The sequence below is a fragment of the Oncorhynchus masou genome, chromosome 32 (assembly GCF_036934945.1).
Source record: "Oncorhynchus masou masou isolate Uvic2021 chromosome 32, UVic_Omas_1.1, whole genome shotgun sequence".
NCBI classification, from domain to species: domain Eukaryota; kingdom Metazoa; phylum Chordata; class Actinopteri; order Salmoniformes; family Salmonidae; genus Oncorhynchus; species Oncorhynchus masou.
This window is the reverse complement of record NC_088243.1, coordinates 68,770,790-68,786,628: the sequence shown is the minus strand read 5'-3', so window position 1 is coordinate 68,786,628 and position 15,839 is coordinate 68,770,790. Positions and strand designations below refer to the sequence as shown.

Sequence of the window (15,839 nt, the reverse complement as noted above, 5' to 3'; positions counted from 1 at the left end):
AATTATTTGTAATTAAGTTCTGGCCCCTGACCATCCACTCAAGAAAAAAATTGTCCTGTGGCTAAATCTAGTTGATGACCCCTGGTCTAGAACTAGGGTTGCTCTAGCGTGAGATTATACGTATACCTTGTCATCACTGGTCCTGCTCTAGCCAGACCACTACCAGAGGACTGCTTACCTCAAGCCTGAAAGAGAGGGCATGGGCCGGCTCAGCCTCCAAGGTAAGACGCTAAGCCCTTTCAGACATGCTTGGCTGGGGGTGGATTTACACTACCCGTCTGAGTCAGCGCCCTCTTCTTCTTTAGGAGGTAAGGTCATTATTGGTGTGAGCGTGACAGTCAGCTTACCTCAACTGTAAACCTCTACAGGGGCTTGCTGGTAAAGGAAGAAAAGGAAGGGAGTATGGAGGAGCAGGAATGAGTGGAGGGGCTCAACTCAGGCTTGGGATCATCTGATGAGATGAGAGAGGAGGAAAGACAGTGAGAGAGAGAGCGAGAATCACCCCTCAAACTGTAGATGTTAGACAATGACAACAGAAGTACAAAATAACTTTTATTCATCATCACCCCAAAAAGAGGGCCATTTCATATCACGGTGAAGTTCTTATGAACCAAACAGATGAGATTAAGTGAACAGGTTATCATCATTGAATCAGAACAGTACAAAACCCCTGGAGATGGTTCTGTGGAAGTTCTACGCGCAAAATACTATCAAATATTATAAAGTCTACACCTGTTGTATTCAGCACGTGACAAATACAATCGGGTTTGATTTGACCTGGCAGCTCCAAAAATAGAACAATCTTCCTTATAACAATGGTAATGAACATTAAAAACAGCTATTTCTCCAAACAAAGTATGATCAATGCTGATATGCGTGAGTATTTCACACTTTACATATTTTCATAATAGCGAGAAAAAAAAAATGCCATCCCTTTACATTACATAGGGCTTATACCAGAGTATCTACCATAACAGAGGAAACATAGCTGTCATTAATATCCTGTAAAAGTTGTGCAATACTTACCAGGGTTGTGGTCAATTCTGTTTTCAATTCAGTCAATCCAAAACAAACTGAATTGAAAATGGAATTGACCCCAACCCTGGTACATACCATTTACAGTAAGCACTCACTGGTTTCTTTACTTGGAATACAGAGAGCAGTGGTACCTGCTTGTGCTAAAATACTGTACACCATGTAAAGTGTTGCCTAAAGAACCTAAACAGCAAGACCAATGAAGTGCTGTCACTTTGCATCATTTATTGATTTCTACGCTGTTCTACTCAAATGAGGTTCAGTGGGTTCCATTTCCCAACACATAAGCACAGCAGCTGTAACATTATGGCCAGGTGTTTAAATATAGTATTAAATGATACAATATTGTAACTAAATAAAACATTATGTTTCACTTATCACATTCTAATAAGATTGGCACCAAATCAGAATCAGGCTGGTCTAATATACATTTTGGCCACTGTTATAGAAAAAATACCAGTGAGTTTATAATTAACTGTACCAATAAAATACAAAGGGCCAAATCAAAGCAAAACAACTTCCCTCAAGGCATGGTAAAATAACTGAATTAAAAAAGCATGTGTACTATGTTTTGGATATATTGCTTCTGAAATGCTCTGGAAGTAAACATTAAAACATTGCATGAGAAATAGCAAGAAAACCTTTCATATGTAGCATATTTAAGACAACACGGTACATCAGTGCAACATTCATAACAAAAATCCCCAAAGGTTTGACAACCCAGAATACACCAAAATAGGGATTATTGGCATCATAAAATGCTATTATGAACTTTCCACAATTGTTATTCATTTATTCTTTATTTAACTAGGCAAGTCAGTTAAGAACAAATTCTTATTTTCAATGACGGCCTAGGAACAGTGGGTTAACTGTCTGTTCAGGGGCAGAACGGCAGATTTTGTACCTTCTCAGCTCGGGGATTCGATCTTGCAACCATTCGGTTACTAGTCCAGCGCTCTAACCACTAGGCTACTCTGCTGCCACAAAGAAAATATGTGCAATAATTGTGGTAATGGCGAACATAAAACCATCAAATGAAGGATACCCGTGGCTCTTTTAAATCAAACTGAAAGATATTACAATATCTGTAAAAGAAAGCTCTCTACATAGTCACATGTATAGATGTTCTTCACACTACCAAATGGAACTCTTACAAAATGTGATATTTCATAACACTAAATTCCATTTATTCGGGTCAAGCTTTTTGATGAGCAAATAGTTTTTAATTTCAGTCATTTCGATCTAATATGTCCATATTAAACGGTATAACATTGACAGATAACTAATTGTACATCGTATTGTTTTCCTGTAAACCATAATGATCCAGAAACCTCATTTGCAGTTTGATTTTAGTTTGTTCATCTTTTGCTGGATGTTTATCTGAGAAGAAGCCCCATTTCTCATGTTTCACATTCGTGTCCATGCACGCGCACACAACTGGGTTGTCATGGAAACAACAATACCGCTCACATTCTTCCGTTGCCCAACCAACTTAGTTCTCTTGTCGGGCCCCAAAAAAACAACAGGTCGACTTAAATTAAACAGCCAGTCCCAGAGTCCACAATAGCTTACTGTATGGCAATAACTTACTGTCTGTCTAGCTCAATAAATACATGTTGTTTCCGCTGGCTTTGGCTAAGAGAGCCGAAGTGCTGGCGTGCGTCCAGCTCACCGCCTCTCCTGAGTGATTATCACTTTTTTGGGGAGGGGTCAATAGAAGGGGTCAATCGATGCGGTTCCCGCATATAGTGAAGCGGTCAACATCCAGCAGGTCCTTTTTAGGGGTCCTATGCTTCAGCTCTGTGCCTTCCATCCCTTCCTCCTCTTTCTGCTCAGGAGTGGCAGGGGGTGAGGGGGTCAGGGTGTCAGGGTCTGGCACGGGGATGGGAGGGCTGGCTGGGGTTGTGGAAGTAGTGGGGGGAGGGGGTACGGTCTCTGGCCGCAGGGTGGGGCTGGCAGTGGGGGTAGGCTGGGCGGTGATGGAGGTGCAGGAAGGACTGGATGGGGACCGCTCGGACCACGGATCACCTGATGGATCACCTGACGGGACAGAGAGAGAGATTTAACAAACATGAACAATACTTGGTAATTTGAGGATTGGAGAAAAGTTAGTAACACTCACACTTGCAGACAATGAGCAAGTAAACAAGAACATCGCAAAATTGGTTTTTGATTAGATTTGACTGTAGAGATACAAAATAAACATGAAAACCAACTAAATTAATTTATAAGAATAAAAGCTCCTACTATATATGGACGGGTCAAAGAGACACAGCTACATTAATACCAGTCGATTTCTCAAGCTCCACTAATCCTGGCCTTAAATACCAGTCTTCAGTGTAAATGGCGAACACAAGTTTGGTCGGCCAAACAGAATAATTCATGACCTCTTGATATATTCAAATAAAGTTGAGTGAAGCAGCAGCATATCAACACATGGGTTACTACTCTACTGAGACAGCCATTTGCCCAGGGCGCTGACATGCCTCACTTGCATATAAAAGAGTGGGTTGCAAATTAGACTTTACAAGGCGAGTAGCAATCAAGTGTGTATGTGTGTATTCGCCAGACTGCATGAAATAAATGTGTGCTCCTTTACAGGCAACAACACAAGGGGATACAGCAGACCTACTTTAGAAAATGCATTGTTGTACTGAACCAGTGGTATAACCAACACACTTGTGGTCTTTATCCATTATTTCCTCAACTAGCCATATGCTTTCCCCAGAAGCTTCCATGACACAGCCTGAGGGAGACCACAGTTGCTCATCAGTATATTCTCTTCCTCAGACATACGGCACCGCCAATTAGATCTTCATCCAAATGGTTATGAAGAACGAGACAAACCAGTCTGTTAGTATGGTAAGGCATCCATTGGAACCCGTGGGCTAAAATGAACCCATTTCTCCAAGGTGTTCATTAGGCACCAAACGGAATGAAATAGGGAGGGACTAGTGTTGTCACAATACCAACATTTTATTAATGATACGATTCCGTTTTCTAAATGTTATTCACATGTGCTACGCAAAAAACCTGGTCACTGATATTCCCATTTCTAGTCAATACAACACATTTTGAATTAACTTAGTAGTAACTTAGTAGAATACTGCATAGAATGACTAATTTGCTCATATTTGCAAAGGCCTACCTGTGATTTGGCTGGACGAACGGGAGGAAGGAATATACTGTAAAGGCATAATTGTCTGCATGTCATTGGGTCAGTAGGGAGAAAACCTTCTTTACTCTTCAGTTAGCAAAGGCACACTCGCTCCCACACCCAGTCTCCCCCAACCGTCTCCGTCCCACACCCAGTCTCCCCCAACCGTCTCCGTCCCACACCCAGTCTCCCCCAACCGTCTCCGTCCCACACCCAGTCTCCCCCAACCGTCTCCGTCCCACACCCAGTCTCCCCCAACCGTCTCCGTCCCACACCCAGTCTCCCCCAACCGTCTCCGTCCCACACCCAGTCTCCCCCAACCGTCTCCGTCCCACACCCAGTCTCCCCCAACCGTCTCCGTCCCACACTCTCCCTTAGTCTCCCTCCCTCTCCCACAAACACATACACACTGCTCCCAACTTGAAAAACGTTAGGCAACAAACAGATTTTTTTAATTTTACCCCCTTTTCTCCCCAATTTACTATCTAATTACTATCTTGTCTCATCGCTACAACTCCCGTACGGGCTCGGGAGAGACGAAGGTCGAAAGCCATGCATCCTCCGAAACACAACCCAATCAAGCCGCACTGCTTCTTAACACAGCGCGCCTCCAACCAGGAAGCCAGACGCACCAATGTATCGGAGGAAACACCGTGCACCTGGCTACCTTGGTTAGTGCGCACTGCGCCTGGCCTGCCACAGGAGTCGCTGGTGCGTGATGAGACAAGGATATCCCTACCGGCCAAACCGAGGACTACCTGAACTCATCCAATAAGAGATGCTTGTTTTCCAACCCAAAACATTTTGCCCTTATGAATGCAGCCCAGAAGAGACAGCCGGGTTGAGTACAGTAGTTACAGATGGGCTAATTAAGAATAGCAGCGGAAGCATTCAGGCTTCAGAGACCTGATCCCACATGATGATAATGGAATTTATGTTTAAATGAATGAATATTCCACCCTGAAACCATATAATTGTATGAAATTGATTAGGATCATAAAATTATTATTAATGATGTGTGTAGTTTTAGTCAGAATTAGGGTACAACAATATAATTGTACAATATGTCCCTATAGTATCTTAAACACAGGCTGTCTGAGCAAAATTCTGTGCCGACCTTGGCTAGGGGCCACAGAGATTTGGGAGAGGGCAGGGAGTACTTCTCACGGTCTCCATAATCTATGTCGGCTGGGTAGGGAGACAGCATGTGCGTAGGATAACGGCTGGGTTGGGAGACAGTATGTCCGTAGGATACCTTCTGTTTGTGTGTGAGAGTATGTGCGTAAGGAGCCAGTATAAAATGAATGGTGTTGTACAATGAACTAGCGCGCTCGTGAATAAACATTTTGGCTATCATAGCTTGGCCTCCGTCTGTTTCATTCAACCAGCATCTTACAAATCCTGGGTTGCAGACTGAGTAGTTTAATTGAATTGGGTTATGAACATTGAGAACATAATTCTAGTAACATATTGTTTGGTGCTTTAACATGTCACATACTGTACTACTGAATCTTTTCTCTGAAAATGGCGGTTCCGTATAAACACAGTAGTGAGGAAGATCTCAGAAGTGATGACGTGGCGCTGCTTGTTGCTCTAATGCTCTCAGCTTAGAGCAGCAGGCTCGTCTGCCAAGCTGAAGATCCATGTGCACTGAGAAACACACAACTAACAATTTATCTCTGTCACGTGCATCGAATTTCAATAGCAGTTTCGATGTGGATGACAGAGACTGTGTGTGTGTGTGTGGCACTGCGGGAGTTCAATTACCCGAGTCGGAATACGCATCTGCTCGCTTGAGGCTGGGTTTGGCATGCTGGGATTGCTCAGAAGAATGAGTAATTTAATGTAACCAAGTGTCTTATTGAAGCTGGGTAGGCTGTATGTGACTGACTGGGTTCGAATCTGGGTCTCCTGCATGCCATAATATTGTGTTAGCACACTGAGCAAAACCCTAGGCATTAGCTCATGGTCTTATGCAAGGTTTGTATCTGTTCCCAGGTCATTATTGTAAATGAGAAGCTGTTCCCTCCCTGGTAAAATAAAGATAAATACTAGGGTATCGTCTGTCGCTGGGTAATACTAGGGTATCGTCTGTCGCTGGGTAATACTAGGGTATCGTCTGTCGCTGGGTACCTGAGGGGGCAGTACATCTGGATGTTTTCCTGGTTCTATTAGGCGTCTTCCCGGGGGCGGCTGTGGAGGGCCTCTCAAACAGTTTGTCCTCCATGTTGGCTCTCTTCACATACACACACGACTTCCCCAGTAGCACGATACTGTTCAGCACCTTCAGGGTCACCATCCTACACAGGGAAAAGAGGATCAGTAATGATATTCACCATCCTACACAGGGAAAAAGAGGATCAGTAATGATATTCACCATCCTACACAGGGAAAAAGAGGATCAGTAATGATATTCACCATCCTATACAGGGAAAAATAGGATCAGTAATGATATTCACCATCCTACACAGGGAAAAGAGGATCAGTAATGATATTCACCATCCTACACAGGGAAAAAGAGGATCAGTAATGATATTCACCATCCTACACAGGGAAAAAGAGGATCAGTAATGATATTCACCATCCTACACAAGAAAAAGAGGATCAGTAATGATATTCGTCACTCTATAGAGGGAAAAGACGATTAGTAATGCTATCCAAGGTGAAGGGTACTATTTGTCATTTGCTCACAAGAGCAAAATACTGTAATCATTGAGTGTTCTCATTGTGGACAGTTCTAGATTTGATTGTATACTTAAAAACAGATAAGGTATACATACTGGTATGGCCTTTTTGGCACATATTTGATATTCAATAAAAAATTGCCAATTCAAATGGTTAGCTCAAAATCTCACCGTATTAGGGAATAGCAACATTACCCACAAAGTATCCATACTACCCACACTGAGTATGAAGGGCTTTTACTGTGGAAAATTAAAGTTAGGCACCCCAAAAATAAACGAATACAAAGTAATTGGCTTTATAACACTCAGTACATGGACAAAAAAGGTCATCATTAACCAACAGCTTTAGGACACACTAGGCTTCTGCATATCTGAAGCCTATGATGCATTTGAAATCCGATGTAGAGAGACAGCAACATCTATGTCTGTGGACCAAACGCCCTCAGAGGGCTTTTGCTGGGCTCGTGCTAGCCGTACTGTGGTCTTTGCACAGACACCAGCGTCCGTTGGGGACACAGCTATTTTTAAATCGGACGTGGGGGGGGGGGGGGGGGGCACTGGCGACGACAATGTTGTATTCCACCTCAGGATAACTGTTCAGTGGTCTATACCCCAGGGATACAAACTGTTGAGGGTCCAAAAAGGTGACACTTTTTCTCTCTCTCTGAAACATGCAAAAAAAATCCCTGCTAGGGGTTAATGTAGGTTTTAACTAATTAAACAACAAAATGTTATGATCTACATAATAAATAAAAAGTGGTTAATGTGAAACTAACTCAGCTAAAAAAATGTAAGGAAAGCAATCCAATGTTATTTGTTGCCTAGACTTTACTTTAAATGACACTCAAGTATTGAGAAAAAACAATACACTAAATATTGCAGTTAGCCATGACAGCCTTTATAATAGAACGCTTGTGACCACACACACAATCTAAATATTGCACTTGGGAAAAAAACATCTCAAGTAGAAATAGAACGAAACAAACATGCATTCTATTTTTGCTCTATTATAGTGGCCACTATAGTAGTCGTCGGTCAACTGTACAAGGCTACATGTGTGCAAGAATAACATGAACTGAGTAAAACATGTAATAATCCCCCCTCACTCACACAAAAGGGTTACTATCAAGTTCAACACAACAAAAGCAATATCTTTGGGCTACATTGCACGTTATTACATTGTTAACTTTCTGCCTGTGGACATCTGTTCTACAATGTGCCAGCAGAGCACGATACCCTTTGTTGGCATAATTGATCTCTTTCAGGTAGAGTACACCTGTCATACCCCTTTTTAATTCACTGTATTGAAAGAGGGAAAGTGTGTGGCCTTTGTTTCTTTCACCTCTATTGGCCTACAGCATAAGTCAGGCCCAGCTCCAGCTACACTTGATCACTGAATCCACTTGTTTAACAAGCAACGCCTCATTTTCACCTAATTCTCTCATTCTGAAAATTAACCACATACTGTACAGGGAAAACATTAGTTCACAGATATAGTTGGTTCCTTAGCTAGTTCACATTTCACACAGATTGCCAGGGTCCATTAAACAACTAACGCGTTAAAACTTGAGAAACGGCAAGAACCGTATACCAGTTAATACTATAGCGAATTGGTTAGGTTACAAACGTTAGCTCATCTGATGTTGTAACGTTCGCAAGCTAGCTGTCTGACTTCATTAGCCAGCTAATTTTCACACAATAAACTCAATAATTTGATCAGTGAAATTGGCTAATGTTGCTCAACATTTATATGGCTAGCTAATGGAGAATTAGATCCAGCTACTATAGCAAGATACTTAACGCTAACAACACTTTCTCCCTCACCTCAAACTTTACAAATGCCAGTTGTTTTTCCCGGTACAGTTTTGACGGTACGCACCGCCACATTCATACCCCTGTTTGTGGTCAGGCTTCTTTCTCATCTACCTCTTCCGTTATCATTCAGGGACGCGCTGCTGTAACTATCAAACTGCCTTAGCACCCTACTGCTGTCTTTCCAGAGCCCTCACTGAATCTGTAATTAACAAACTGCCTTTGCACCCTACTGCGGTCTTTCCAGAGCCCTCACTGAATCTGTAACTAACAAACTGCCGTTGCACCCTACTGCTGTCTTTCCAGAGCCCTCACTGAATCTGTAACTAACAAACTGCCGTTGCACCCTACTGCTGTCTTTCCAGAGCCCTCACTGAATCTGTAACTAACAAACTGCCGTTGCACCCTACTGCTGTCTTTCCAGAGCCCTCACTGAATCTGTAACTAACAAACTGCCGTTGCACCCTACTGCTGTCTTTCCAGAGCCCTCACTGAATCTGTAACTAACAAACTGCCGTTGCACCCTACTGCTGTCTTTCCAGAGCCCTCACTGAATCTGTAACTAACAAACTGCTGTTGCACCCTACTGCTGTCTTTCCAGAGCCCTCGCTGAATCTGTAACTAGCTAATCTCTTCAATCGCGTGCTGCATTCTATTATGTGAACGATTGGCTGAGCCTTGGACACAGACAGTATTGCTCCAAACGCGCATCACTGTTCGCTTACAGCCAGTAGTGATCTAAAGCCACCACCTCCCAAACCTTTCTCAACGGATCTACACGATTCACCTAGGTCACCTATTTTGGATTCAAAACGGCCAATTTCGACGAAAGGTGACTAGTTTACGTCCCTGATACCCATCCCTGATAGCCCTATCAAAGCCAAGCAGAAGGCTCATGCTAACGTAACTCAATAGGATCAGACTGGCACGAACATCCACGTAGAAAATACACATTGCATAAAGTGTGACTACCATGCTAACAATTAATGCTACCTGTATTGCATGACTGACACGGCAAGTTAGTCTAGGAAACGTGTAAAGTGAGTACATTTACGTGGTGGAAGAGGTGCTATGCAAATGAAAATCATAATATATGACAAAGAATAAGAACTTGATTTGAGTCTTACCCCAAGTAGAAGAGCAACAGACAGGAGTAGGACAGGGCTCCCTGTACATTCAGTGAACTCATCACCACACGGATTAGCTGTCAATTACAATAGAAAAGAAAATCTTCAGTAGAAACATTGTTGCATGTGACAGTGGTAAGGAAGTAGTCAATTTGATACAATAAAATGGAGTTCTAAATCAACTACACTGTCCTGAAACGAATAAACAATAAGGAACTGTACCTTGATTCATAGCAATAAAACAAAAAAAAGCATATAATTAGTGCCGAGCTGCACTCTGTCCAACAACATACCCCTAGTATTGTAACACTGCACTGTTGTACAAAGCTGATCTTACCAGGACTGCAAGAGGAAGAGGAATGAAGCCCATTCTTCTGGCTACAGAGTCACTGTAGTCTGTGCAGGCCTGCCCATTGACAAAAAAAAGACTCACTTACACCAGTGAACAAAACCCATTGATTAAAACAGCAGGGATAATGTAACTGGATGCCTAATCACTGTGTTCAAGAGATGCTACTACGTACATTTTTCTGCCGACTGCTGACGAGATCGAAGGCCAGGCTGGCTCTGTATTCACTGTATACCTGTGGAAGAAAACAGCCACGTCATTAACACATAAACTATAACTATAAGGGTGTGTCTATTATTATACTGTATCGCTCTGGTTATGTTGTTTGATATGAAACCTGCACCCATCTGCTTTGGCTCTGAGAAACAAATTGATAACGCTAGATTACAAGTGACCGACTGGATTTGAAGACCGTGTTAGCTGGCAGAAATTAAGCCTAGGTCATTTTCAGGTCTCAGGGAAGGTTCCTTATCACGTGAGCATGGTTCCCCAGAAACACCGCCATTACACTCCTCCCCCCCTATGACCAACTCCTCGCAGAGTAACGGGACCAATGCATCCGACTGGATTCGAACCCAGGTCTCCTGATCACCACAGGACTGTGTTAGCCTTTCTAGCTTCAGGTCTTAGGCAAGGTTTCTCACCACACAAGAGCTGGGAATGGGTCACGATTGACGGTGGGATATGGAGCAGCTATAATCCAGTTGATGAGGCTGAGGATGTGGCTGGCGTTTGGTGTGCTAGCTCTGTAGGCCTACTGGGGCATAATGTGACGTGTTGTGATTTCGAAAGAGGGCAGAGGAGGGGAGAAGACCACGGCACGCCAAAGAGGTTGAGGCACACAGCAGAGAGTGAGGACGACTGGCTAAACAGTGCCACGCTATTTTTGCTGCCTAAGCCACCGTGAAATCCAAAAGAGGGCCAACCAACTAATCCTTCAGACTTGAACAGAGCAGACCCTCTCCAGTGAACATCCGTACAATTCACAGTCACACACACCCATGTGTGTTTTCCGCAGGGTTGAGGTCAATTATGTTGAAATGTAATCAATTTATTCAGTAGATTAATTCAATTCCCATTTAAGATTTTTTTTTAAGCGCCATTTATTCCTAATGGAGATTGTTGTTGTGAATGGGGAGTTTCAATCCACTTCCTAGATGGACCTCAAAATACACTGTTCTCTCTTGGTGTGCAACCGCGAACTGTATTCATCGTTTTCAGTTAATTGAACTCCCACTCATCAAATCATTAATGATCATCTCTGTGATCCGTCCTTACATCTGCCGTGATCTCGTTGAACTTGGTGATGAAGGCGTGTTTGATGATGTCCACTGCGATCTCTGAGGCGATCACCATGAAGACGTCAGGTAACAATACCCAGAGATGATCTGGAAACACACAGAGACAAGACAACTGACTTGTGAAGTGAAACTAAATCTCTGGGTGGATAAGAACATTGAGCTGAATTCTAAATTACCTTACTGGATGTCTGGTCTTTTTTTTTAACTGACTCAATTGTACATTTCATGATTTCTTGGTTTAATCATGCATCTTGTTTTAGGCTTAAGTACAAATACGTTCCATCACAGGAAGAAAAAGTATTTGACTTTGACTTGAACAAAAGACACAGTACAATCTTCATCACACTCACATCTGGGTCTGCAAGTCTGCCCAAATGTTTTTGGATGAGGTCTAGGTCATACCATAAGGTCAAACCCTGTCAGTGTACGACATTAGCATCATGACCACTGCTGACATTGGGAGGCTCTGGCTGTCGAGGGGGAATGACAGGGCCAGCTGACTGGATTAAGAGAGGGGTCAGAACTCTCATCATCATCACAATGACTTATCCACTAGGGAGTGGATGAAACGCTTTTAAAAAGGGTACCAGGATTCAGGGTGATTGATGGTAGCAGTAACCTAGTGTTACAGAAATCATTTCTTAGTTCAATACAGACTGCAGCCTACATGCTACAACATTGATGAAAAATGCACCTGTTCCTGTAAACATAATAAAATGTATCCAAGCATTATTGTTGCATGTTTATCTGGTTTTGAGTGGATGGGATACAGCTTTTTGTCAGACTTGACTTTTCATAGCAGGTTAAGACAACTTACACAGAATTAACATAACAGTTTAAGAGAATTAGGTTAAGGTTAGGAAAAGGGTTAGGGTTAGCTAAAATGTAAAAAATATATACAAACAAATTTTAATTTGACAAAAGTTGTATTCCTTCTAAACATGACCCGTTTAGCTGTAATGTGTGTGAAATGGTTACCTGGGTTCCATGAGAACTGCTCCATGTTCCTGAGGCAGACGATGAGCAGGAGCACATAGTTGGTGAACCGTTCCTTGATATCTAAAATTAATTTGAATTTAAAAAAAAGGCATATTGGTTACTACTTATTACTTAGAATCATGTACCAACATAACAACAGTGAATATGGACTATCAACAAATAAGGTATCCATTTTCAAATGTACTTTCAAAGTTACATATCATTTGGCATAAATATCATATATTAAATCGGAAATCATGTGTCTGGAACCAAGTGTAACTTGCTAAATTGATAGATCTTTAAAGGTGTGAGCAAATTGCAAGAGGGGGAAATGATTCAAGCTTATTTCCGGGTCCTTTCATTCGTGCAGAATGACAGCGACAAAGATGAAAACATGCAGCCAGCAGGCACATAGAGACAGAGTTCAAAAAGCATTAAATCCATAGCGCATCTCTTCTGGGTTATCAAAGCTGAATGAACAGCTCTGATTGCTGCTTCAAAATGTTAAAAGAGAGGAGGAAGAACGGTGAGGAGGTTTAACCCTTCGCTTGCCACTGAGTTTTACCCTACAGCATAGAAAGGCTCAGAGCACCGTAACAGTCTCAGAGCACTGTAAAAGATGGGTGTTTTGAACCAGAGAACTAGCTAAGTGTTGAAGATACTGTCCATAGCACACTTAAATGTTTTGTATAATGCATATGACATGTGTTACAGTAACTCACCACTGTTGGACATCTGAAAGAGGTTGTTCTTCTCAAACTTCTTGAACACACTTCCTTTGATCTCTACAAACTGTTCATGCAGGAAATAGAGGAAAAGGTATTTTAGTGCCCTCTACATGTTAGCATTACATTTTGTGTGTGTACATGAGTGTGTGTGTACTCACGTTGTTGGACATCATAATGGTCAGCAGGGATTTATTGTGAGAGTTGAAAGCCACGTTGAGTGTTGACGCCTGGACCATGATGAGGATGGCATGCAGGACTGAGACAGAGGCTCAGGAAAACACTGAACATGGTGGCAAGAGCATCAGCTGCAGTAAGGGGTGTGTGTGTGTGCTCACATTGTTAAAGAAAAGGAGAGCCGCACACTAGGGGCTCAGATTGTTGACATATCATTGATAGTGGACACCTTTTCCAATGACAAAATAACACTAACTGAAAAGTCATACATGCGTTAGGGTAGAAGTTGAGAGATCACACATTCCTACAGCAGAGTACTTCCCGTGTATACTTCCTAGTTCTCCATTAAGGATACAGACGTAGAACACAGCCATGATGAAATGGGGGATGACCCCTATGCTGTCTCTCTTCCTCTCTTTGGGCTCCGTGGCCGTCCAGTAGAGAGCATCAAGGATGTCTTGGCCAAATGATGAGAACAGCCTGTCGGCAACCTAAAGAGGGTAGGTAAGTAGTTAAGTCAGTTTCAGCATGGGTTAATGAACTGACATTATTGGTGGTAGACTATGACAGATTACAGCCATGACACTTCTCTAGGCCTTAGTACGGTTCATATCAGCCTACTAACTCAAACTAGAACCATGTTTAATAAGAAGACATCACCTGCTCCATTTCAGACTAAATAGGGTATCCGAGGCCCAAATCAAATACTTCGGCCAATACGCATCCCTTAAACTACTCTCTGGACATACATGACTGGATCAGTGAGAGCTATATAGTGGAAGCATATTAGATCACATTAGTACAACAGCTCTAAATCCAACCCATTGTACCTCCAGCATGTTATAGATGATGTAAAGTTTGATGACGGACTGTCCCCGGATCAGGTGGTACATCATGCTGTAGTCCACGTAGTGCATCATGGAGTAGCACAGCACCATTATCAGTCCCTTCAAGATGTCACACACCTGGGCCGGCTGCAGCAGGAGCGAGCCACTGGCAGAAAACACACATTACACATAAAGTCTAATCATATCTATATGTATGCATGCTCATGTATATACACACACACACCTAATTTATCGTAAGCTTACTGTTAGTGGTCACACCGGTGTGCGATATAACATGGGGGGGGAATCTCAATTGCATGCTCTTCTCAAAATCCATTGGAGTAGAAGGTCAGATGGGATAGACCTTTGGCTTTCTCATCCAATGGGTTTTGAGGAGTTGAGGAGAGAAGACGTGAGGAGTATGTAATTGAGATTCTCCCACAGTGAAACCTTGGGATGTTGGTTGACTGACAGCTTCATGCACTATTAGGCTATAGAAAGTCAGTGTGTCATGTGTGAGTCAGAGTGGTTTAATAACCCCAGAAGAATGACTGTCCAGTTATTTTGAACATCAATGACCATTTTTATTAAGCAGCATTAACAATATGAATATGAAACTTGTGTGTACTCCGGTTGATCAAGGTAGTATCAAACATTCAACACATAATTAGACAGTTGGGGCGGGCGGTGAAGAATGAAGTAGCTCACCAAATCTGTCACATGAACACATGCACATTTTAATATTATTCATATAGCCTGCCTTTTTAATGTATGTTACACCCATAATGAGTAGGCTAAATGAAAGGTAATGGCAGGCAGAATGAGGGCATGTTAGGGGCATGAGTGTCTGTTGGGAAGTAGATCAAGACGTAGCTGGTGAAAGGCTACTAAATAGACTGATCTACTGTATGTCTAAGCTAATAACTACAGTATACTACTAGTACCCACCACTCAACTACTCATTATTCAAACTAAGGGCAGTATTCAAAACGATTGCAGGTGGTGGATTTCTGAATAGCGTTTTCAAAAGTGTGTTTGTTTTGTACAGCAGCCTGTCCCTAATGGAAGGAGTTGACAATGTCATATGCAGAAATCCACTACCGGCAATAGACTGAATAATGACATAAGACCCCACAAATGAGACTATCCATCACCTTAGAGAACTTAAAGAAGTTCCCAAAAAAGCATCATTTCAAGGGATTGGAAGAAGAAGAAAAAAATGCACCTTTTAAGATTCCTCAATACTTGCGTTAAGACTTGGAATAACTTAAGGAAACTGCTATAGAATGGCTAAAGCATCACAAGGAGAACGGTAGAGGAGGTGCAAAACAGCTCAATATCTCAGGCTGTCTGTCAGGAGGTTATTTTGAGAGGGTGGCAGTGACGCTGGGATGAGACAGAGGAGCTCGAGTTTAGGAAGTGCAAATTAAAATCCTTAATCAAGTGTCTCTTCCACTTCCCAAATAGTGCGCAGTGAGGTATGAAAGGAAGCAAACTGAGTTTATCATCATAAAGATTATGGCAAGATGGACTTAAGATCATTGTTGATAAATATTGGGGGCCAGGAAGATTTGCTCTCACTTAATCATCTAGACCAGGGTTTCCCTAACTCTGTCCTGGGGCCCCTGCTGGGTGCACATTTTGAGTTTTGCCCTAGCACTACATAG

At 42.4% G+C, this 15,839-nt stretch overlaps 1 protein-coding gene across 3 annotated transcripts in view; it reads right to left on the bottom strand.

The window, feature by feature from the left end:
* Nucleotides 1-539: 539 nt before the first annotated feature.
* LOC135526513 (transmembrane anterior posterior transformation protein 1 homolog) overlaps nt 540-15,839 on the bottom strand; it is a 30,013-nt gene continuing 14,713 nt past the window's right edge. For all 3 annotated transcript variants that reach the window (XM_064954952.1, XM_064954953.1, XM_064954954.1), the window contains 11 exons: nt 14,176-14,338; nt 13,701-13,836; nt 13,330-13,427; nt 13,166-13,235; nt 12,444-12,524; nt 11,443-11,552; nt 10,340-10,399; nt 10,153-10,221; nt 9,816-9,892; nt 6,326-6,492; nt 540-3,075 (listed from right to left, as the gene is read on the bottom strand). In XM_064954952.1, coding sequence (XP_064811024.1) covers nt 2,759-3,075; nt 6,326-6,492; nt 9,816-9,892; nt 10,153-10,221; nt 10,340-10,399; nt 11,443-11,552; nt 12,444-12,524; nt 13,166-13,235; nt 13,330-13,427; nt 13,701-13,836; nt 14,176-14,338 — 1,348 coding nt within the window. In that variant the 3' untranslated portion in view covers nt 540-2,758. The remainder of the gene's footprint in view (nt 3,076-6,325; nt 6,493-9,815; nt 9,893-10,152; nt 10,222-10,339; nt 10,400-11,442; nt 11,553-12,443; nt 12,525-13,165; nt 13,236-13,329; nt 13,428-13,700; nt 13,837-14,175; nt 14,339-15,839) is intronic.